A 23,593-nucleotide genomic window follows, 5' to 3' on the forward strand; every position below is an offset into this window, starting at 1 on the left:
CTTGACCGGATGGACAAAAGCGGTGTTTGCCAGTGAAACCCAACTTGAACAGTGAGCTCAATTAACAGCAGTCAAGTGCACCCAAAAGAAGATGTGGTACCTCTCCCTTATCTTTTTAGCCTAGCAGTCACTGTACTTCCTGGAGCACAGAAGTTCAGATCACATCCCTGCCTCATCAAGGCCTGCAGTAGAGAAGGCACTGACCAGCAGCACACCTGATAGTCTGAGCCACTTCTCTCAGACACTGTGTCACATGGAACTTGTTTAACGGAAACATCTGACTTTAATTTTAAACTGCCTGTTAGAAATACCCAAACTCCACACTACCATCAGCTAACCTGGCAATTGTGGAAAGCCTCTAGGGTGGCTGAAGCCCTTGTCAAACTAAGTTCTTGTCATTCTTCCCCCTCAGCTGGACTTGAACCACCACACAGAACTCAGTAGTTCAGTTGTCAAGAAATCCAAAGTAGAAGATTATTTTAATTCTCTCATAAAGACAATAAACAATAACAGAATTATGACGGCAGAGGAAATTGTTTTTTTCCACACAGACTGAAAGAAAAACTTCCAGGTAAGTGCTCCAGGTAAGTTTTTCTTTAACATCTTGACTCCTTGCTATTTAGATTTATGAAGTGCTTCAGATGAAATTCAATATAGAACTATTCACTTAATGACAATAGAGAAGCAAAATGCTAAGGCTGCTTAATTTCAGGATGACTCAGCTCTCTATGCCTTTGGCTCTTTATGGATGTATGACTTCAGGACACAGATTTGGTTGCCTTGGTTTCAAATGAGGACAACATATGCAGTACAAGAAGACATATTAGGTCTATTCACAAAATACACGTAAAGAGATTTTAAATACATCTTCATTTAAAAAAGTCATAAGAGAGAATTTCAAGATCACAAACTTCAGCCAATGAAAACAACAACAATAATAGAGTTAGCTGACTGTTTTTGAAAATTGTAATGCTGATATGCTCTAATGAAATGCAACAGAGCCAGTGTTTGTTCTGTTGGCTGAGCGGGCTGACTCCTGCTCCAGCTCCATTTGCTGAGGCAGCCCCGTCCAAGGGAGGGTGTCCTGTATGATCGCTTGTGCGCCAACTGCCAGATGCTTTTCTAGTTCTGCTCTACCTTAGAGCAAGGCTGGATCTGAGGTCTGGCAAAGAAATAAACAATCTAAACATGCTTATGCTTTCAGAGGGTACAACTCTCCATTCTGCAAAGAAGTGGGGTGAAACTTTACCAAGTCCTGGCACTCACAGCCCAGCTGAGCAAAAGCTTGGACAAAAGAATGCTTTTTTTAAACAGTATGAGCAATACAGCAGTCAGAGAAGTGACTCCTCAACTAGCTAACAGCTGCATGCATTTTATCCCTGTTCAGTCCCAACATCATCCAGTTTTCAATTAATTGAAATGATTTTTAATCTAAAAGATGTTTTTCCCCTTTTTGGGTGACGTACATAATATTACTCTTTTGGACAAATCTTATTGACTGAGCTTATTGATATATAGCTCTGCCTGTAGCAAGCAGAATCTGGGACAAAAGAGGGGAGGTAAGTTTGGCACAGGAACAAAGGATAGGTGTTAACTTTTCCTTGAAATACCACAGGAACAAAATATGGACAATCTCCTAGCTATGGAAGCTGATACTGTTGTACCAATTTAGGTCCAGAGTAGCTAGGTACATGCACATGTTCCAGTACAGCTAATTAGATGGAAATTCAGCCATGCTTATACATGTGACTGTGATTATCTTAAGAGGTGTTGGAGCTGTTATAGGATTCTGGACTCCATCATAGCTTAGAATAAATGACAGATAAATGATAAAATTTAGTTGATATATGTATCTTAAGGCAATTAATGAGCTGGAACTGCTGTAGTAGAAAGGTAAGAAACAACATTAAGGAAAAAAAAGCAAGCATAATATCCCTTGGAGAAAAGAAATACCTGATACCTTCAACTCTGCCATTTTGCAAAGTTTTAGGAGGAGAACTTTAACTTTTCTGCTAAGTGAAAGCTCATGTAATTCTTCATCTACAGCTAATTTTTGCATGTGTTAGAGAATAATGCAGATCCCACCAATATTCTTCATCTTACTTCCTACGCAACTAGCAATTTAGTGCTTAAATGTTTGGATGTCATCATTTCCAACTGTATGATTTCCAGTTCCTATTCAATCTGTGGATAAATAGTGGCTTGAAACTCTACAGTATAAGATGTAGCTGCCTTTATTTCCCAACCTGTTCTGCTACAGTGAGAAAAATGCCTCCTGCAACATCTCTGTGCACTCTCTAACCTCCTTCTCATCACCCCAGGCAAAACTTAGACTTACCATCCTTTCTGTCTCAGAGAACAAACTCAGGCAGAGGAAAAAAGGCCCAGCGATAGAAATGCTGCTGCCTTTAATTAAATCACAATGAAGTTTCTAATTGTAGCCCAGGGAAGAGTCTTTTAAGTTAACTCAAATGTGTTATAGCAAACACTTGAGATGCAAGGTAGAAGTCATTCACCACTTTTTCACATTAGCACATATTTAAATTGGTTTCTACAAATAACTCAGAAAGCATCATTAAAAAACATTGACCTGCCTTAAGCAAAAACAAATTCGGAGGCTCCTTTTTCTGCCTTCTCCAGTGCAAATAGCACAGTCGTCTTCTCAGTCCTTGTTACCCCCTAGTCAAGTAGAAGTAAATCTTCGAGATTTTTCAGAGAACCTATTTCCTACAAGAAGAGAAACTGATAAAGGCTCAGAGTATTTTCTCCTAAATGTTCTTTGTTTTCAGAACGTACTAACTCAGGTCTTGCTTACCTTAATCACAGAAAGCAACAGCGACCATGCTATTTTCAAGCATTTTTCACTTAAACAAATTTATGCTAAGACACATCTATGGCAGCTCTGTAATAAGAAAACACACTGTCCCTCTCTCTCCTCAATATCCCTTCTTGCTCCTTTCTGTCTCACTTGAGATAATTTCTAGTCCAAAGTGTCACGGCCATTGCTGTTCTCCTCTTTCTAAGAAGAGGTACCACTACAAGGATTAGTATACTTTAGCCACAGAAATTTCAAAAAGTTGGGTAGTTTTGAAAAAGCAGGACAAGGAAAGTGTGTTCAACCCTTGGCCTGAAATGCTATTTTTAGTATAGATTTACCAGATATTACTAACAGATCACATTGTTCTGAAGAAAAAAAGAAAACACCGTTTCTATGTAAATGGAAATTATCACTAGCAAGAACTATTCAAGTTCTATAAAAACATCAAATACAAACAGATATTATACCTGAACTAAAAATCTAGGTCACACTATAAACACCTAGTATCACACCGCATACGCTCCATATTTCCTGTCCAAATACTGCTTTCTCATATTTACACATTCTGATTCAAATGCCCCGGTAATGACATAGCAGCCATGGAAAGGCTCAACAAACTAAGTCTTTTTTTTAATTACAGTTATAGATTAGATGTCTGATTTGTAGCCTTTCCTTTCGAATCTTTTTATTTCAACACCAAAGAAAATATGTAGTGAGGCATTTATGTTTGTCCTGACTCCACGTCCACCCTAATAAATTCATTAGCGAGACAAGTTGTACAAATGTTGTCTCCATGTCTCTCTTCTTCAAAGCTCATTATTTCTTTTTCACTTAACATTTTCACGTTAGAACACATTTGGCATTTTTGTTTATTTTTAGCCACTAACAAAAGTGTTGGGCTGGACCTGACAGCCAGAAACAGCACTAGTGTCCTCCCCGCACATCCTTCCTGCACAAGAAAATCGCCCCTTATCCAGGTTAAGTGACAGTCCAGCTGCTCCATGCTGCCAACACTGGGCAGAGTGGATGGAAGAAAGCCAAGGTGTGGCTCCTTTCATGGAACAAAAAACAGAAGGGACCATCTAATGGTGCAAACATACATGCATTTCAAATTGAATTAAATAACTTACAAAAATAATCTTTTAGGGGAGCAGGGAGAAAGGGGAGGAGGAGAGGAGAGGGAAGTTTGACCTTCACAAAGGCCAAAAAAACCCAGAATGCCAGATAATTGCCTATAATCTAAGTTCCAGCCCAAATAAAACTTCTTATTTATTGTGGCATGAGGTTCAGCCACTTTTCTCACAGAGAGAAAGGGGCTTGTGGATCGTGCCTCAGGTCCACTAAGTTTCAGCAAAGACCTATCTATACAGAGAACAAAGACAAGGAAGACAGAGGTAAATAATAAAGTTGTTCCTCGACCTCATAGCCTAATCACTTAAGTATGATATGGGCCTCAGACGGCATCTATGTTGCTAATGGCAAAGTTAAAAAACAGACAATGATCCAAAAGATAAGGAATTTATATTTTGGCTGTTCTTTTACATCAAGAACATATCTTTGTCCTCAGTCTTGGACAAGGCTGAAGCAACCCAGTCTGAATTCAGTGTTGACCCTACCTTGAGTGGGAGGTTGGACTAGATGATCTGTTGACATCCCTCCCAAACTGGATGACTCTATGATTTTGAGAACTGCCTTTCTACAAGCTTGGATACCTTCAATGTCGCCTTAAAAAAAAAAAAAAAGAATTACTAGAATTCATTAGGATACTTGCATTTCATAAAGCTGCAACTGTGCACAACTTATACTCCCCCAGCTAGCAAAAATATCACTGTAATGTGTGATGCTACCTCATATTGTTCCACCTCTGCATCTGCTTCTTTTTGGAAGTATGAACTGCCTTATTTCAGAGTCGTTTAAAAAAAGTTTCAATTCAGTTAAAACAGTGCAAAGTTGCATGTTGATTAAAATTGTTTATTTAAGTTTAATATGCTGCGGGATTTTGATTTTTGTTTATAGACTTCTGTTAGAGCAAACCACTCAGGTTAAACAGTAATGGGGATGTGTATATGTGTATGTATATATGCACATATAGAAATAAAAGTATATAGAACATACGATGTATAATATATGTTATATATTAAGTATTATGTACTTTGTGTATTATATATAAAAATACAAAGCTAGTTTAACAAAATCCAAATTTTAAAATCTATCATTAAACATCTATTTTTGTGTACAGAAGGCCTAGGCTTGGCTCTCTGGCATCCTAACATCTTCTTTAAATAACCTCTTTCCATGGGGGAACCTCCTACATTATTTATAGGTATTAATGTATGAATCTGTAAATATGGTCAATAGTTCATAATCTACAAAGCTTCTATGAATCACATTAAGTCAGAATAGCCTTGAGGAGACATGGCAAGCCACCAAAGTAAGCAATACACACTTTAAAAATAATCCCCATTTATCTGAGAAACAGTACATCAAACAAATACTTGACCTGTGCATTCACAGACTTCATAAATAGTTTTGATAAGCAATTAATAGTGTACAGTTAACCCACAACACACATCATCCATAGGTTTCTAAGTGCTTAACAAGATGCTAGGTCATTGTTGCTCCCATTTTACTGCTGGAACAGCTGAAACAGTAAAGTTAAATGACTTGTCTGAGGTCTCGTAGGAAATCAGTGTCGGGAATGGGGGAAAAGGCCCATGACTCTGACTCTCAAAGCTATTCTCAAGCCACAGAAGACTAAACCATGATTAAACGTATAAATAAAAGTTGAGACCAAAAAACTTACTTGCATTGTCTTTGGTTCTCCTGATTCAAATTAAAAAAAAAAAAGATTTATCATAGGTACAGGTGATCATTATTGCAGCAGTTTGCGAATTAATAAAATCAGATATTTCAAAGACATTTGTGGGAGGAGGCTCTCTAATAAAAGCCAGATGCTTAGAAATGGGACAGAGGCATTGAGTAAGCTAGATCCCAGGGTCCCCTGGAACCATCAAAACTGAACTTATTGTAGAACAAGGTTCCAGAGAACTCCCCAAAATGGAAAGGGGCATTTCTGAGTTGCAAGTGTTTCTGCAGAAATCCCTGCACTAACACTTTCCTTAAGCTGTAGCATGGAGAGCATAGCAGAGAGAAGGCTGCAGGACTGCTTAGCTCCCAGGAGGGCTGGCAGGGCCCCCTGGAAGCACAGGCTGCTTGGAATACAATTGCTCTAAAGCTGAACCAGGGCTTGGTCAGACACACAGAGCAGACTGCGATCGTGGCAGCATAAGGCCATAAGGCTTGTAGAGAATGCCACTGCTGCACAGGGTCTTCATTTCTGCAATACAGCTATTTTTGTGATTACTTCTGGATTTAGCATGTCTTATATTTCAACATAGCACCACATTGCTAAATGCTAATTAGAAATAGCACTTGTTACACACTGTGTAAATATACTGTCTTGAAAAGGACTGGGATTTAACAGGAGGATATTTCTACTGGAAGAGACAGACATCCCGTGTGGACTTCTACTTTAAGTGGCTCTAGAAACTGCACTTAGATGGCACACATACTGCTTGCAAAGGATTTCAGTATGTAATAACTCTTTCAAGCAACCACCATCAATTTCATAGGTATAGCACAACATTAAACACAAACTTCACAGAGGGAAAAACTACATGCAGAGATGGGCTGGGAAGAGAGAACAATGCCACTTGCAGTGTGGTACCTAAGGATCTTTCTTCCCTTATATCATCCAGTCATATTCACATTGCAAATACCTTTGTTTGCTCCCACAGATGGGGAGCTTGGGACTTCAGGTCTATAAGTCAGGCCACATGGCCCATTTGTTCTCATGCTTTTCTCTTTTAGTTTTGTTTGCCAGCTGGGCTCTTCCAGTTTTCCTGCGGCAGCAGATATAGAGGCCTTTGCTTCAAACCTTTAAGGAAAACGAAAGTGAAGAAAAAGGGGACCAGCAAACAGACATGTTGGAGTTTCTCAGGAAAGATGGAAACAAACTCAATGTGAAACACATCTCTGAAATATTCCATTTGGACAGACAGTGCTAGAGCCTCCAAAAGCAAATCTTATCCTTTAAAAATCCCTTTATAGAACAATTACATGATTATTGTAGCAAGTGAGAGAACAGTTAATCAGAAAGGCATGGCTTTCCATAAATAAATGACCAGGTATCCGACTCTCCAGAGCCCTGAACTTTATACAGAACGAACATTTAATTTGCTAACATTCTGCAGTAGGTCAAGGCAGAGGAGCTTCAGGCCTTGCGCTGTAACAGTACACAGTACTGGCAGTAGGGATTACCGTGCTGCTATAGTGAGACATTCACAGAATTTCTATGCAGAAAATAGCTATCAGAGGACAAGTGAACCCACTCTTTCTGTTGTTCTGCCAGTTTTTCTGCCAAGCATTTTACTAGGACAGGGTCTACCTTGGAGTCAAATTTATTAGCAAACCAATGTCCATAGTTCATAAGCCATCTTAATTCTGCAGCCCCATAGATGCACACGCTGCGAAGGTGGGTACCTGTGCATGGGGGATACAAATGGTCTTCAAGATAATTCCATTTCACCAAACGAGTTTTGCTTTGTAAGTCTGTTATATCCTGTGCCGACCTTGGAATTTCCCCAGGGACCCCAGGAACACGTGCAAGAGTGGCCCAGAAATGTTCATCCGGAGAGTAAGTATCCCTTGACCAATCAAAAAAATCTTTTGCGAGAGAGCTTTCAAGGGTATACTGAATAAATGCTCGACTTAAAACAAAATAGGCACTGCCTACAAAAACCTCAATATTATGGGGTGGTGGATTCTTGGAAATGTTAGTCTTCACAGGCATCTGCATGTATTCATAAGGCACTTTCATAAGTTCATAGTGATAAGTAAATCGTTCTCTTTTGCTACTGCTTGGCTTTATAGTTTCCAGCATATTTCCCCCACCAAGTTTTTTCAGTTCAGCAACCAACTGGAAGTTCGACCTCAAAGGGAAATCTTGGCCACACAAATTAATAACATACTTCCAGGGAACTGAAGAGTCCATCAAATCAGACAAACAATTGAAATCTGCTTGCAGCCTTGAAATATGTGCATACTCCACCGTTTCCAATTTTGATGCAATGAAAATATTGGAGAAACATTTAGCTAGATTGTTCATAGCAGATTTGAAACTTTTTGCTGCTTTTTGGTCATAATGGATGCAGTATATGTTTTGATGGCCATACAGTGAATGTATAAGCCTTTCTACCATTACTGCATCTTTATGAACAACCAAAGAATAGGCTAATGGAAAATTCTCTTCCTCTGGAGAAACAGGTTTTAGGTGGTATTTCCTAAGCGTATGATACAGACGGCAATCACTTGTCACTGCTACAACGTCTTCATCAGCTAAATCAATTATTTCTTTTCTTCTTATCTCTAAACTCTTGCCAATTTCACTGGGATCTTGTTCATATATAGATGAACAATTAATTTCATAATGGAAGTCATTTCTAAGATTGGAATACCTGTTTCTAACATAAGAAGAAGTGCTTAAGAAGTGCTCAACCAAATAAATGCCCTTATGTGAAAAAAAGAGTCTTTCAACATGGAGGAGTTTCAGCAGTGCAAGCAGCCACCCTGCAAAACACAGGATCAGAATCTTCTTTCTTGTGGGATGTTTGTAGGGACATTTATGTCTCTTCATTCTGTAGGAAGATAGAGATATATTTTAAATCAGGAACAATACATGAGAGGCAATCCAGCTTCTAACAAAGACGTGAGCACATTGTCACATGAACACCACTGTAGCAGGAAAGGGCACTGGAAGTCTACAAATCGCTTACTCTGTTTAAATATTCACTGTTCATATTAATGTTAATTGAAAAACTAGCAAAGAGTAGTTCCTTACTCGGAATAAGCCGACTGAAGGCAAGAAAACAAGTCAGATTTGAGATAGTATCCCACAGAATAAGTGTGTTGGGATAAGACTCCTACTGCTTATTTTCCAAACTTTTTTTATTTCTTATGAGCCACCCCTCTTGGGCAGAAACATGACTGTTCTCTGAGTAGGAAGGAGAGTTTATTCTCCTGAGTAACTCCAAGGAATCCAATGGGAGTAGCAAAGGACTCTCTTGTGAGTCTGCAGAGAACACACGCTTAACGGTAGGTATTTTAAAAAATATTTTTAAAATGGTAGTATTTTTAAAAATAAAGTATTAAACCGAAAACTTTAAAAGTGAGTCAGAGCATCCTCCTCGTCTCTAGCACAGGGGCGGGGCTATGAAGATGTCCAAGGGGAAATGAACTTCCTTCCCATCCTCTCCTACAGGGTCTGACATATCTGAAGTCCTTGTGTCCAGGCTTTTGGGCAGTGATGCTAACCTGCCCTGACGCAGGAGAGAGATGAAACCACAACACTTCCATCCACTGGAGGGAGTGTATAATGCAGCCTTCAAAGGCAGGAAGGGTAGCAGCGAGCAATAGTACGTTATCCCGTTCTTTGCTGTGTGATGCAACTCTGGACTGCGGATTGCAAAAGCACAGATACGGTCCCTTTTTATGCAACGGGGTATTAATAACATACATCTCTGTAGCAGCCTTCCAACTGAGGTATTACTGCAATGAAAGCTAAATATAATGATCCTGTTTCCACGCAGTTTTGCTTTTACCAGCTGAGTGCAAACAGCATTGTTGCTATCATTGAATTTAAGTTAGGCCAGAATTCACATCCAGGTGCAGCATTAGTTTGAAGTCTATTTTCTCTTTTAATAGAACTGTTCATGCACAACAACCTCCAGTATCTTCTTTTGAAAATGAGCTGTTTCAGTATGTTTCAGAGTGAAGGAAATACCTGCCCACTTTGCCAGCTTATGTTCAGACCTGTTATTGGCTTTGAAATTTTGTAAGTGCACAATCAGCAGAAGCGTACATGTAAAGTGCTGTAAATGTTATGCAATGCCGTTACAAGACCAGAAAAGCTTCAATTCAGAACAGAATGCTAAGTGCAGTAACAATGCAGCTATTTGCAAAGGAAAGAGATGATAGAGGAGGATAGTACATAGTCTCAGCAACAGGAGAATCCCTAGACAGCCTACAGCTTGTCTCTTTATCTGTCTACACCATTCACCCTCTGCCTCCCCCCATGTCGTCAGATGCAGGATAGGGGGCACAGGCAGAGCATGGTGCGCTCCGAGGTTCCTGAAGTCATGCAAATGATGATAATGCCATGGCAAAACAGCCCTCAGTCAGTTCCAGCATTTGAGCTGGGTGGATGGATGGATCAGCACCATCTTTCTCCTTTAATTCCTGCAACAAGCGTGACGCAAATACCTGTAATGCTCTGTGTCATTTTCTCCTCAACTGTACTGACTTCAGTAGCAGCTATGCTTCCACATGCAGTAACAAAATGAAGCAAATGCTGGGGCTTCCCTTCCCCTCTTCCTCAGTTTTACAGATGTGGGAAGTGGGAAAAAATCCTGGGACCACCAGAAGTGACTCAGGTGCCTGCAGATTCCACATGACATGTAATATCAAGTATTGAGTTATGCGTGCAACACTTTTCATGAGACTAACTTAGGTATCTTTAAATGGCAGGTCTCACAAGCTGTAGCTGCACAAGCAGAGCTCAGCCTGTAAAGACTGAACTGCCTCATTAGTTCTCCCCCTAAAACATCTAAATACATCAGTTCTAGCCAATTACCATCTAACATGAAACCTTCTGTTCCTAGGCAAATTAACCAAAAAAGCCAATAAGCCACGCTTACCCAGTTGAAACTAATCTAAACTTCTGGAGTCTGGTACAACCTGGAGTCAGATCAGGACATGCAAGAAATCACTTTGACAGCGCTGAGAATTCCATCTTACTGTTGATGAGTAGAGGACCAATATTCATACTCAACTCCCTGGATATTCCTGTGGTTGGCAGTGCCAAAAATTACAAGATACTATTGTGTTGTATAAGGAGGTTACAAAAATCCAGAAGAATGTGATGACATGGTTTGCATTCTTCATGGAAGGAGGAATTCAGGTGCCCTAATGAGATATCTCATCTCTGTCACTGAATCCCTATCACTCAATCTCTCCCTGGTCCTTGCCAGCATCTGGTTAGATGAGAGTGTCAGGATCCAGCAATATATCCATAGCTCCATCCTTTTTTATAACATACAATATCACTATCACCACAGTGGTTTAGACAGTATCAGGCCGCACATGAAAGGCCTTTTGAAACTGATCCCTTAAATCCCATCCCTTAAGCACTGTAACATCTTCCCATCAGTGCGGTTTACCACAACCAACACCTCACTGTCCCTCTTGCTCCACAGACTTATCACTTTAAATGCATATTCTCTGTCATTACCTCCCAGGCACAGTCAGGACGAGCACATCAGTTATTGTTAGAAGGGCAACAACTCTGCTCTTTAGGCAGAAAAAGTTTGTCTTAAATAAGGATGAAGATAGTTTCTGCAAGAGACGGGGATTTCTTGAGGAACGGTGTGAGACTACAGAATGAACTTCTCAGTTAGAAGGGCCACCACAAATCTCATCAGTTTTTGATCCAAGTGCAAAGCTCTTATTTCTTAACATGTGCAGCACTTAAAACAAAGCCTCGCCCAGACATAGCCCAGCGCTGTACATACAGTTCTCCCTCAAGAAGGAGGGAATGAATGGCATGCAAGAGATAAGAGAGTCACCTTGAATGACCTGGTATGCCTGGGCAATAGAAGAGCCTTATCTGAAGTAGTGCTGCCCAGGTGTCACCTCTGGTTATGTTGCTCATGAATATTTTTTTCTCTGATGTTAACATCAGTTAGCTAATTATGTTCTTTTTACTGTATGCAGGATCAATGTTCCCTCTCTTTTATAAGAATTTTATATTAGGAAGGGAGCATGGCATCGCCAGCTTGCCTTCTTTTGTAAAACGTTGGCACTTCCACTTCTACATGCGTGTGAGAAGATTCCTGAAGAAATTAATGGAGACTGATCACATCTTGCAGCCCACATCATACTGCACAGCTGGTATATTAAACACACACAGTCTCTAACCTGATCAGAGGACCTACTGAGTAGGATGCAAATACTGAATGATTCAGAGAAGATAAATGGAGTGTTCTTATTTATCTTTTGCAAGAACAAAAGCAACGCTCAAAGAAAACAGATATGCAACAAATACAAGGGAAACACTTTCTTACACAATACCTAATTATAGCCTGTCATAACGTATCTTAAAGACCATGTCTCAGTAGGATTCAAGAAAGAATTAGGCAATTAGCTGGCTAACGGGAGTATCCAGAGTTACATTAGCTAAGAGGTAAATATGGACAGAAGGCTAAACTCTCTGGAATCATGACATAAGGCAATCACAAGCTGCTGAGAATTCTGACTGGAAATTTTTACCAACAAAAATTTTTATTCTGACCATTGCTCTGTCCTCTGCATCTGCTTTCTTTTTGCCTTTTGTCAGACCAGAAGAGTGATCCCTACTTAGAACCATGACAGCAAAAAATGTATTCCTCCCAGAGAACGGCTGAGTTTTCCACTGGCACATTTCTTTTCTTTTTTCTCTCTCTTTTATTTTCTCCCTGCAAGAAACTGTTTTGAGCAGCTTTATATACCTTCAAACACTTCCCATCATTTGGCTTTTGTAAACTGCAATTACACAAAAAGAGGTACAAAGTGGCAGAGGGGAAAGAACGTCACTCTCTCAAGAAAGAGGTCAGCCACAGCCTTCTACCTCCTGAATGCAAGAGCTGTGCTAGTCTAAGCCAGCAGAATAAACCCTCCCAAAGAGGATCAAGTGAAGACTGAGCCTGCTGCTCTTAAATTCAAATTCTCAGTCCTTACCTTCAAGGTACTGCAAGCCAGGCTCAGCTGTCTGTGTCTGTTTAGGGCAGTGACACTGGGCTTAGGGAAGGACCAGAAAACATGTTACACTCTTCAAGTGGGCAGTGGAGCTCCACTCCATCCTATGTGCAGCAGTTCAGTGTGCACACCTCATCCTTTGGGAGGCTGTATAAGAATTCTGAAGCTCTCCTGTGGCTCATACAACGCCCATAAAATCCTATAAAACTCATAAAACGAGAGTATAGACTTTTTCCCCCCCTTCCTCAAACATCAGCCAAGCAAACTGGATTCTGACTCACCTTACAGCAGAGTAACTTAGGGTTACCATAGTTAAACTGATGGGAAGCCCATAAGAAAGCAGGACTGTAGCCATCCTCTGCAGGGGTTGTTCCTTAGTCTCATGAACTCACACAGAGTACTAAAAGTATTGGAAGTTACGAACAGAGCTATGGCCAGCTAAGAAGTTGGGAAGGCCAAACAGAAAGCAGAAGTATGCTAGAAAATGCACACAAGGACAACAAACAGAAAATTAGACCTTGGTTTCAACTGACTAAAAGAAACAGGGGAAGATGAAGCTGATATGGAAATAAGAACAGATGGAATAATACATACGTGTTGTGTATAAATGTGTATATATACAGTGGGTAGCATAGCAAAGGTTTGGGGAAGTGAAGTCAAGTACAGATGGATCACCAAGGAGTAAATGTGGAAGACCTATTACCTCAATATTCACTTCCTGCTGCTATCAGCTAGTTATATAGGAGTTTGTCTTACTGGTAAAAATTGTTGCTCCTGTTTGCCAATTAGTGAATCTTATTCCAGCACTCTGTAAATACAAATTAACAGTTTTTAAGGCTGCAAAGTACCCAAAAGTGTGCAAACCCCTACAGAAGGCATATCATAAACACAAAAAGCAGTATCTGCACTTGTACACCATACGTAGGTTACCTGCTTGGGTAAATCATATAGCACACTTGACACTAAGCTTGTGCTGGAGCACTTTTACATAGGTAAAAACAAAGAGCACCTACAGGGACAGAGAGGCAAATTGGTGGTGGCTATTTCTCTAATGGTGGTGGCTATTTCTCTAATGGTTTTTACTATATGGATTACTATAACACAAAATGTTGAATTTCTACTGAGAGACTGTAACCACTTGAAGTGTTAACGGCTTGCAAGGTGAAACCCAAGGAAAGGCTAATTATAGGTAAATTAAAACCTGCTTTTGGGATTCTTTTGGGAGGAAGACAAAGTATTAAATCAATTAAAATTCTAGCTTGACAGATTCATAGCACTTCTACACGGTACCAGATATCCACTCTGCGGACTTCTCTAAATATGTCTTTGGGAGCGGCTAGTCCAGATTTGTCAGAAGCAAAGACTACTGCACACGGGCCAGATCAGACAGGACACCTCCTTAACAGAAGGAAACAGCACCCACAGCACCTCACTTCACCCTCTCTCCTTCTCACTCTTGATCCAGGTGCAATCCTGGCTCCAGGACTCTGTTCCTGGAAGTCAAGAGAGGGAAGGGATGGGAATCAGCAATACAGCACAGCCTCCAACTGTTACTTTTTCCTATGCCTTCCCAGCAGGAAGGCATCTTCCAGCCAGGAGCACATCACCATCACATTCCTACCACCCCTCATAACTCCTGCAAACAGAAATGCTTGAAAATTTTCACTGTCAGTAGCTCAAAGACTGCATGAACTCTAGGCCTTTACAAGCCTGTTTCCCATGCTGCCAGCACCATAATCCAAGTCAAAAAACAACTCTGAAAAGGGGCTCTCCCTTCACAACTGCTGCTTACATTCAGAGAACATCGATGAAGGCAAAGTATCCATCCACCAGCTACAGACTGCAGCTTCTTAACCTCTTTTATTAAAGAGTATGTTCTGCCCCTGGCTGCAAAGATTGCTGTATCAAAGGTTTCTTTACTCATAAAGCCACGCAACTGCTCAAGATTCAATCACTGTACAGAAATGAATGAAATAGGAAGAGGAGCAAATTCCATCTGTAGGCACTCAGGCTTCTGGCGGAAGAGCAAAGTGGTGGACGGGGAGTGGTCCAGCTAAAAGCTTTCACTCACAAACCACAGACATTAATTACAATTGTTCTGACTGATAGCAAGGCTCTAGTATACCTTTCATGATATGGAGATTTAGATGGCTATCCCTGAAAAGGTCAGGTGCGCTGGCAACATCAGATGCAATCTGAGGATCCTGAATATCTCAGCTATGACTTGCACTCTGTAAGCTATGTGAATAACTGTCTTTCATTTCACTGGCACTTCCAAAAAAACCCAACCGTTTTGCCTCAAGTCAATACATTTCTTTTGAACTTGAGAGAAACATTTTCTATTTTACAATATTTAATTTAAACAAAACTGAAACAAGTTCTAAAGAAATCCAATTCTGGACAGGAAAAATTTCAAAATATATCAGAAATAGCAAAAGTCCATATTTTGACTTGTTTTGTGGTTTAGCTTTTTTGTTTCAGCATAGATTATTGGCAAAACTATGCTGGATAAGAGCAAGGATTATTTCTTCATTTGGATTTTTCATAATAAAAAAAACTGGCTGAAAAAATGCTAAATCATTCTCTTATATCAAAAATCGGTAAGAAGTAGTAGTGGTAATCCTGGTCTCCAGACAAAGTCTAGGAAGAAGTGATGATCTGTCTGCCTAAAAAGCTCTCTTGCAGTTTCAACTGCATACTATATGATTCTTATCACATTCTGATCTAAACAGACTGGCTAAAGCCACCGAGCAGCTCAAGAGCTATGTTCAAGAGCTACAGAGAAAGGCCAGCCTGGAAACTGCTCAGGTTGGCAAGAGTCTGGGACTTCTGGAGAACCGAGGCTGCCAGTGTCCTCCTGCTCTAACTGATGACCCACAGCTTTTCTATCTCTCTTCGAGACTGACTTACTAGAAAGAGTTAAATAGGAATTTAAACAGCCTATAGAAATGGACAGATTTCCTCTGGCAGAGGAGAGAAACTCACAGGCCATGGGCTTGTGCTGCATCTCTGTTTGAAGGCATGTTTTCACTTTACTAAGATCCTAATGATTTACATATGGAGGACTTAAGTCCCTGAGAGAGCCTAACATTTTATTGCTGCTCCTCACACCATTATTTCTGCTGTTTCCATAAACTGCATGTACACAGAATAACAACAAATCCCAGTTTTTATAACTCAGCAATGCCAACATTTTTTTTGTATACAGGGAGTTTGCAGCTCCCTTCACTCTGCAGTAGCAACAAATTACTGACTTTCACCTTCCTCTTGTCCTGCAGGCTAACTCTTACCTGCAACCCACGCGATCAGTCACCTCTTGTATTCCTGTATCAGCAGTACAAATCAGAAGACCATGAAAACTGATTGCCTTTCTCGCTGCAAAAAGATACCAGACCCCTCCATCACTGGAGAATCAGCCCCAGCCCCTTCAGAAGCCTCTCTTCCTATTTGGCAAATGACTCATGCATGGCTATTGGAAACAGCCTGCTTGGGCATTAACCAGTTTCCAAATAGCTATTCCTTTAAAGTAACAGCCACATCGTTCAAGGTACTTTTCTTTAGCCCCAAAGTCAAAGACCTTTGGATACTACCATTTTAACTTCCACTCTTTTCCCCTTCTCCTCATCTAGCAAAAATTCCTGCAGACCAAAGACAACCAAGAAAAACAGTGAGAGTTCAGAAACTAAGTTTGATCAAGACCATGTGTAATTTTAAGGCCTAAAAACTACCTGATTAAAAGTTTAGTTTAACCAGTCTGAAAAGGCAAACATGTAATTGCACAAAAGTTACTTGTGCACTCTTCTTCCAACCTTTCCTACGCACTGTGGATGCGTTTCCAATTTCTCTTTGTTTAAATTAGCCTGCTTTATTACGAGCTCATCTACCACAAGTTATTTGAGATTATACGGAATTTTGCAGTTCCCCAGCACTTTATTCCATTTCTTCATTACACCTTTTCTGTTATAGCTTGTGCGGTACTAAATGCAAGTGCTTCAGCCATTAAAGTTAGAAACTGCCACGTGGATCTATACAGGCCGCAAGCCCTCGGGATGTTCCCAGCAGGGAACAGGGCAGGAGCTGTCATGTCCCTTGCGGGAAGCCCAGAGTCGATGCAGCTGAGATGCACAGGAAGCCTCCCCACCGGCAGAAGTGTGGCAGAAGATCCTGCTTCAGAGGGTGTTTTTTTTGTCTGCTGTCACTGCAGGCTTCTCTGGCAATGTACACGCTGGCAATGTAGAGCCCAGGGAAAAGGGAAGGAGGTCCAGGCACAGCACTGAAAGCAACGGAGTCAGCAGCAGAGTGCACAGGCAGAGCTGTCTAAGGAAGTTCATAATGTGTCTGCCTACAACAATCAATGTATTATAATTTTCCTGAGGAACATAAAATATGTATCAGTTACTGTCTACTGGCCCTCTTACTCTACCCTCTGCCAGTCCTTCCTGAAGAATATTCTACTTCTCCTCTGAGTAAAGACAATTCAGACTTCAAGTTCCTACTATGTGGAGATACAGGAAAACAAAAGACACAAACTCCTTTAAAGTGTATCCCCACCTAATTTATACTGCAATTTATACTTTTGCACTTTGGTGATACCCATCTGAGAGGCCTGTGGCTCTCAACAGTTTCAAATGCTTTTTGATGCCATGCCAGCTGGACAGCTGGCAGGAACCAGCTCTTCATCCACATAGCCAATGTCAGGTCAGCTTAGCAGTGGTTATACCAGAGCATGGAGTTGCAAGGCATATTGGCTGCTCCTAAAATAGGGATTCTTGGAAAATTCAAACAGTAAGTAGGCAATACTCTCTTCCCTAGCGTGTTTGAAATACATAGCACTCACTCAGAATACTAACACAAGGCAACCTGATTTTGTGCTTGCCACACAGCAAAAGTTAAATGAAATGGTAAGGTCTGAACGCAAGTCTGTGAAAGGAAACAGACACAGCAGATGTAGGAGAACTGGAGTATGTCCATCCATTATATTGTTTTCCCCCCCATGCAAAAGCGCTTCTGTAGATGCACTGCAGGAACCAGGCTCCTTATTTGTCATTTTTGTAAAGAAAAGGGAACAGAGGCTGAGAAAAGTAAGAGCATCAGAATAGGAAGTTGGGAAATGGTGAAAGAGGAGAATGGAGAGAGGGATCAACAAGGATAGGTGCTTTCATGTAGGCAGCATTAAAACAAAATGCAAACAGAGCAGCAAAAACGGTGCTTTGTCTGACACGCTCCTCCTCCATCCCTCAAAGGTCTCTGAAGAGAAAACAGTGTCTACACCATTCTTTGAAAACCAGGATTTAGTCTATTTCAGTACAACCAACAGCATTACCATCTAATAGCAGGAACAACAGGACCACTTCTCTGTCCTCTAGGCAAAAACTCTTTGGGAAAAGACCTCCTCTCTTCCCTCCCTGATAAAAGATCTCTGTTTGCTTAATACACTCCTGCTCTCCACAACAATGCAAATTTGGTTTCTTGCATTAACAGCCTTACAGAAAGAAGCCGTTAGTTCCTCCTGTTTTTCCCTCTACTCCATACAAATCAAATCAGTAGATAGGTCTCGGGGGGAGGTAGAAGAGACAATGTTCCCAGGAAGCTGGGAAAGGAAAAAAGTAGTGATGTGCTTCGCTAAGCATTTTTTTCTTGGTAAACTGTCTGGCTGAGGAAAATTCTCATCTCTAGTTGATTATTTCATGCTGCTAGCTGGGAAAGTTAATTTATTCATGTATTAGTATATAATGCTGCTAGCTGGTTATTTTCATTGCAAATTTATCTCAGAGCTTCTGTAGGTGTACTTTTTATTGGCATTAAATCCAGATAAGTTGATTCTATCAAGCTTGTCTCTTTTTCCACCCAATTTTCTGACTTGTATTTCCCTGCACTGGGTCATGCAAGAAGACAGCAATACGTGAGAGATATGAACCTGGGTCTTCTGCATCCCCTAATCAGAAGTTCTTTGCAAAAACTTTTGCTGCTCTGGTGCAGGCCTAAAAAAGTTCCTAGGCAAATCCCTTGGTATGTCTCGGACTATTCTATCCTGCCAGCTGGAGGATTTGCATCCCCGTTAAAGCAAAGAACTGTTTAGATAGCCTATGGATAGTCAGTCATAGAAATTCTCTGATGGTTTATAAGTTGAGTATTTCAGTTTTCTAGATCTGACCTTAAGAGATGGGAGTATCTACACTTTCTAAGGACTTCAATATGCCGTAAAGATAGGAGTCAAGATTGAAAAAACAGAACAACAAAAGAAAACAGGTACATATCGTTTACTCTCTGCTAATTTGGACAATCTAGAGTTTTAGTGCTTCTATCCAACTCACGTGAAAGTATTAAAAAAAAAAACATGGTGGAGTGAGGGTTAACCTTTACCCCCAAATCACTGCATAACATAAAAATCAAGCCCAAAGGGCCAGAACTTGTGTACATTGGCAAGGAGGATTAGTGTGAGAGGGTGGAAGTTTCCTGCTAGAAAGGGAGGCATGAAAAACTGCACAGTGCTCTAGAAAAGCTGCAATTAACAACTGAATGCATTTCTTCATTTCTCCAAACAATTCTTTGGTAATCACTTCCCATCTCTACCAGACTCCTTACAGAAGCTCTTCTGTGAACCCTAGCTGTAAATCATATACTTTAAGTCAATTCCTCCCAAGTCAAAGTCTTCACAACTCAAGTTACAGTTGTCATATCAGTAACATCATTTAAAATAGAGTTTCAGACCCACCTCCTGGACTTGGCTGCACTATCTTTCCTTTGCAAAGTTCTTTAGGATGTTTTGTCCAAGAACCACCACACAAGGACAACCAACTCAGTGGTTAAATAAAGTCTGATCGCCTGCTCCATCCTGCTGGTACCAACGGAACTCAGGTTTATCTATGTTTCAAGTGAGTACGAAGCCGTATGTACATGAGTAGCAGGTACAACATTATTGCCTGCAAAGATAGAAAAAATAAGTATAAAATGTTAGCTGAAAAGTAGTGACTATGGAAGATTTATATGATAAGCCACAGAAGCCATTATCTGTAAAATAAGCATATATCTTTATTCTGCTTACTCACATAGTATTTCTAAGGACCAAAAAGATGGAAAAAAGACATAAAAAGAATAAATCATGTCAAAGCATCCTAGTTTTCTTCTACAATAGGGTAACAGAACTTGTGGAGAAACAAAAAAGCACCAGATGTGATGAGTTTGTGTCAAAAGCCTTACTGAAATCAATACTCACACAGTATTTTCACAAGCCAGCTGGGGAAGTGTAAAGTACACTGGATCTACAAAGCTGCTAAGATGAGCTTCCATCCTGAGACATACCAACAAAAACAAGGTGACACACAGGGCCCAACCTAGCAAGCTCAGCTAGATCCACACTGGGCCAGTTACAGATGAAATGGACCTGTTCTAGCGGAGGCCAAGGGCCCTCTCTGCACTCGCTGGAGCCTTCATTCACACAGTGTGTTGGTAGCCAAAAATCCCAGCGACATGGATTCAGTAAGAACATGCTACCTATGATCTTGAATGAGCCACAAAGCCAAGGGTGAGAGTTCATTTCCTGAGTCGGCTGGTTTCAGCCTCATGGATCCTTCTCCTTCACATCTCAAAGGCCTTTCTCATTCCACAGGATGAAATAGCTTTGTTACTGAGGCCAGACCAGAAATTTCAGCTACTGTTATTTCATGTATAGTCCTGACGATACTTTTTGAAACTTCAGTTTAGATAGGATGATCTGCATTGCAAGATCATGCATATATGAGCACCTTATATGGTACATGATGTCTCATATATGGTGACAAACATATTTTTGTTGTACAACTACACTTCATGTGTTTAATGGTTATAAAGAAATTTGAGGAACTATAAATTATACCATCCGTATGTACCACAAACAAATATCACAGTATTTTCCCTTGAGGAGAGCACAGTAGGTTTACTTTTAGATGCTTATAAGTTATCTGTTTCAAACACCAAAAGAATTCTCCTCCTCTCCATCCAGAATTCAACCAAAGTATTTTGCATACCAGCCTCGTGCTCATTATCATCCTTTCAGTTCATATGGATTTATAAACTGCACATCTCTGTACTACGGAGCTTATTATTTGTGCACCATTCTCCCATTTGGCAGGAATAAACATAGCTGACTCTCATAACCTCCAAAGAGAGTTTTGGGTACTGCAGATCCACACATCCTCTAATATTCAAATTCTCTTGGGAACCAGCAGTCCTGACATAGCTGCTTGATGGATCTAGTGCAGTGAATTCATAGGGCAGGAATAGTGTCTGAATTCCTGCTTAACCTTCGGTACTCCCTATACACATCAAACACACTGCTGCATGACAGTAGCTGACTGGGGTCAACTTGACACCTCTGTGGTGTCATGGGGGAAGAAACAGCTGACAATTGTATCAATGCTATTAGTTGATAAAAATTTAGGAACGTGGAAATTACAAAGATTACAGGAACATCCTACCAGATAAAAGCTTCCAGCATGTGCAAAATCAGAAAAGGTCTTCAGATAACTGTGCTACTTTTGCACGAGATTCGGGCTGCCAACTTTTCCTTGCCTGAAAAATAAACATACAACAAGACCTCCATCAAACAATGCTGCATCACAAAAAGGCATGCAGATCACTCATGTTCTGCATACATCAGCCCAAAAGGAAAAGGTCCTTTATTAATGTCAGTGAATCCTGCCCAGGCCTGCGGGCTAACTTCCTGACATATTAGGCAAGCCATACCACTGCTAAACAATAAGATGGAGCACAAGGACATCCATGTCTTCAACAGTGATTAGGGCTGATTCGTACTCCATCATCTGGGGCATGGAATGACCACTTTATTTAAAGTATCTGTCTTTGTATGATGTGATTTGAGAACTCCAATTGATTCACAGTTGTCCTTCTAATACTTGAAGTAGAGACCCGCACACAGCATTTTGTCACGTTGCAAATCCACGTGAACTGCTGTTACTTTTTTAATTTTTCAGCAAGAGACCTGATGAGCCTTGACTTGTTGACAGAGTTATACAAAACTTGTCTCCCTTGCCGGATATGGTGCCCCACAGTTTATTTTCCAGAAACGAGTTTTTTTGACTCATCTGCTGCATCTCTTATTTCCTATCCTATTGATACTTCCTGGGAAACCTCAAATACTAAATAGTCACTGTGTGACTTCTCATGCCTTTCTGTAGCTGTAACAGCTAGGCAGACATCATAAACTCCTGCTAAAGTCCTTTTAGCACCATCATGTAGACCAGACCAAACGTATTCCATCAGATGGCCTGGAGATCATGCATCAAGACAGCCCCTATTCTTTGCCATCTTTCTACCTGAAGTTGCATTGTTTGTTGTGTATGTACACAGTAACTACCAAGAATAAGGGCCTAGCAGTTATGTCAGTACCTCTCCAATGTTCAACTCCTAGCTTTGAGCAACAGCTAAGACGCTTCTAAAATCTCTGTTTTGCCTGTGTCTACCTTTCCTGAAATCTTTCAGCTGAAGTCTGAAAATTCTGTTCTGTTAACTGACGTACAACTACCACAAGGAAGAACCATTCTCATAAGTACTTTTCTTGAAATTATACTGTTTGTTGTGGACCCAATTACTCCCTCAACCACAGCTGGCCAGGCTAATGAGCTGACAGACAGACAAGATCTGTGTGACCAACAACCTCCGGACTTGCTTGTTTGTTTTCAACAAAAGTTTCAACATCTTGTTGGCCTCTCCGAATCCCATACATTAGCACTTAGCAGTTTCTTTATACCTAATGATGGCATCTGGCTTGACCCTTTGTACTTTTTGAAATTTATCTTTGCTTAACTCTTCCTAGGTCACCTGGACTACTTCTAAAGAATTTCAGAGATCCAGTCTAAGCCAATAATAACAGACAGACTGGTGGCTAACTAGCATAATTTGCTCATATTAAGCCAACAAATAGCATGAGAAATAAAGGCCGTCATCCAGAAAGTTCAGGGAATCATAATTCAAGTGGATTTCAGTGTCCAGTCCCCTTTCCTGCATCCCCACTATAATCCCAGCATAACAAGCACTGTGTCAACCTCAGCAATGCAAAACATAGCCAGGTTTCCCTTACATCACTGCTTTTCAAAAAGTTGCAGTCCTTCATAATTGCCCATTTTATGACTCATGCATCAAAAAAGCATTAGACAGCATTGTTAATGATCTTTAAATGCCTTTACAGGTAGACAGCATGTACAGAAATGCACAAAAGCTCAACTAAAACTCACCAGTCTCAGGTAGATAAGACCAAAAGTCATAGATGCACAAATGCAGTGGCATTTCACTTCCCTTTCAATAACTGTCTTGGAAAAGCTACCTGTATGAGAGAAGAGGCACATTAGATCCCACATATAGGGCCCATCCAGCCCAGGATGTTGTCCCAGAGTACCCAAAAGTAGATGCTTGGGAAGAGGAGAAAGAACAGAAACAAGGCAAGTACATTCCAACATTTTCTCCACATATTCTTTCAGCCTCCATTCACTTATGGCTCAGAAGTTTATAAAGCCACTGCATGGGGCTACATCTTTTTATACTGGAGTAACCAGTGTATTTTTCCTCCAAGAATTTGTCCAGTTGCTTTTGAACCCATGTACATTTTCTGATATCCAAAAGACTGCCGGGCAAAGCATTCTACAGCTGGCCCGGGTACTGTGTAAAAGAACACCTTCTTCTGCATGTTTTGCATCTTCCATCTTTTAGTGTCATTTGACTGCTGCAATCTTGCCCTGAAAAACAGCAAACAACTGTTGCTGATTCACCACCTTCACTCCAGTGAGAAGTTTATCTACCACATCTCCCCTCAGCCATCTCTCTTCCAGGTTATCAAATTTTTAGCAAAAAAAATGGAAGTAAATCAATTAATTTTGAGTTAAGGAAATTTATTTTAACATGCTGGTTTATGGACTAGACATTTGGAACAAT

At 40.5% G+C, this 23,593-nt stretch overlaps 1 protein-coding gene across 13 annotated transcripts in view; it reads right to left on the reverse strand.

Annotated features, from left to right (window-relative positions):
* Nucleotides 1-23,593, reverse strand: part of LOC104152936 (glucosaminyl (N-acetyl) transferase 4) — a 63,501-nt gene that overhangs the window by 38,512 nt on the left and 1,396 nt on the right. For 3 of the 13 annotated variants that reach the window (XR_011138075.1, XR_011138074.1, XR_011138076.1), the window contains exons 2-7: nt 22,900-22,988; nt 21,124-21,217; nt 19,383-19,590; nt 6,598-8,514; nt 4,435-4,542; nt 2,595-2,727 (exon numbers count right to left, since the gene is read on the reverse strand). Coding sequence is in view for 3 of the 13 variants with exons in the window: in XM_068928856.1 (XP_068784957.1) it covers nt 7,146-8,513 (1,368 nt within the window). In the remaining 10 variants the exon portion in view is untranslated. Of the gene's footprint in view, nt 1-37; nt 2,728-4,434; nt 4,543-4,773; nt 8,515-19,382; nt 19,591-21,123; nt 21,218-22,899; nt 22,989-23,593 lie in introns of those variants that run through there. The other 10 variants (XR_011138079.1, XR_011138078.1, XR_011138083.1 and 7 more) reach the window with 9 other exon arrangements.

This window comes from Struthio camelus, chromosome Z (genome assembly GCF_040807025.1).
Source record: "Struthio camelus isolate bStrCam1 chromosome Z, bStrCam1.hap1, whole genome shotgun sequence".
Taxonomy (NCBI): domain Eukaryota; kingdom Metazoa; phylum Chordata; class Aves; order Struthioniformes; family Struthionidae; genus Struthio; species Struthio camelus.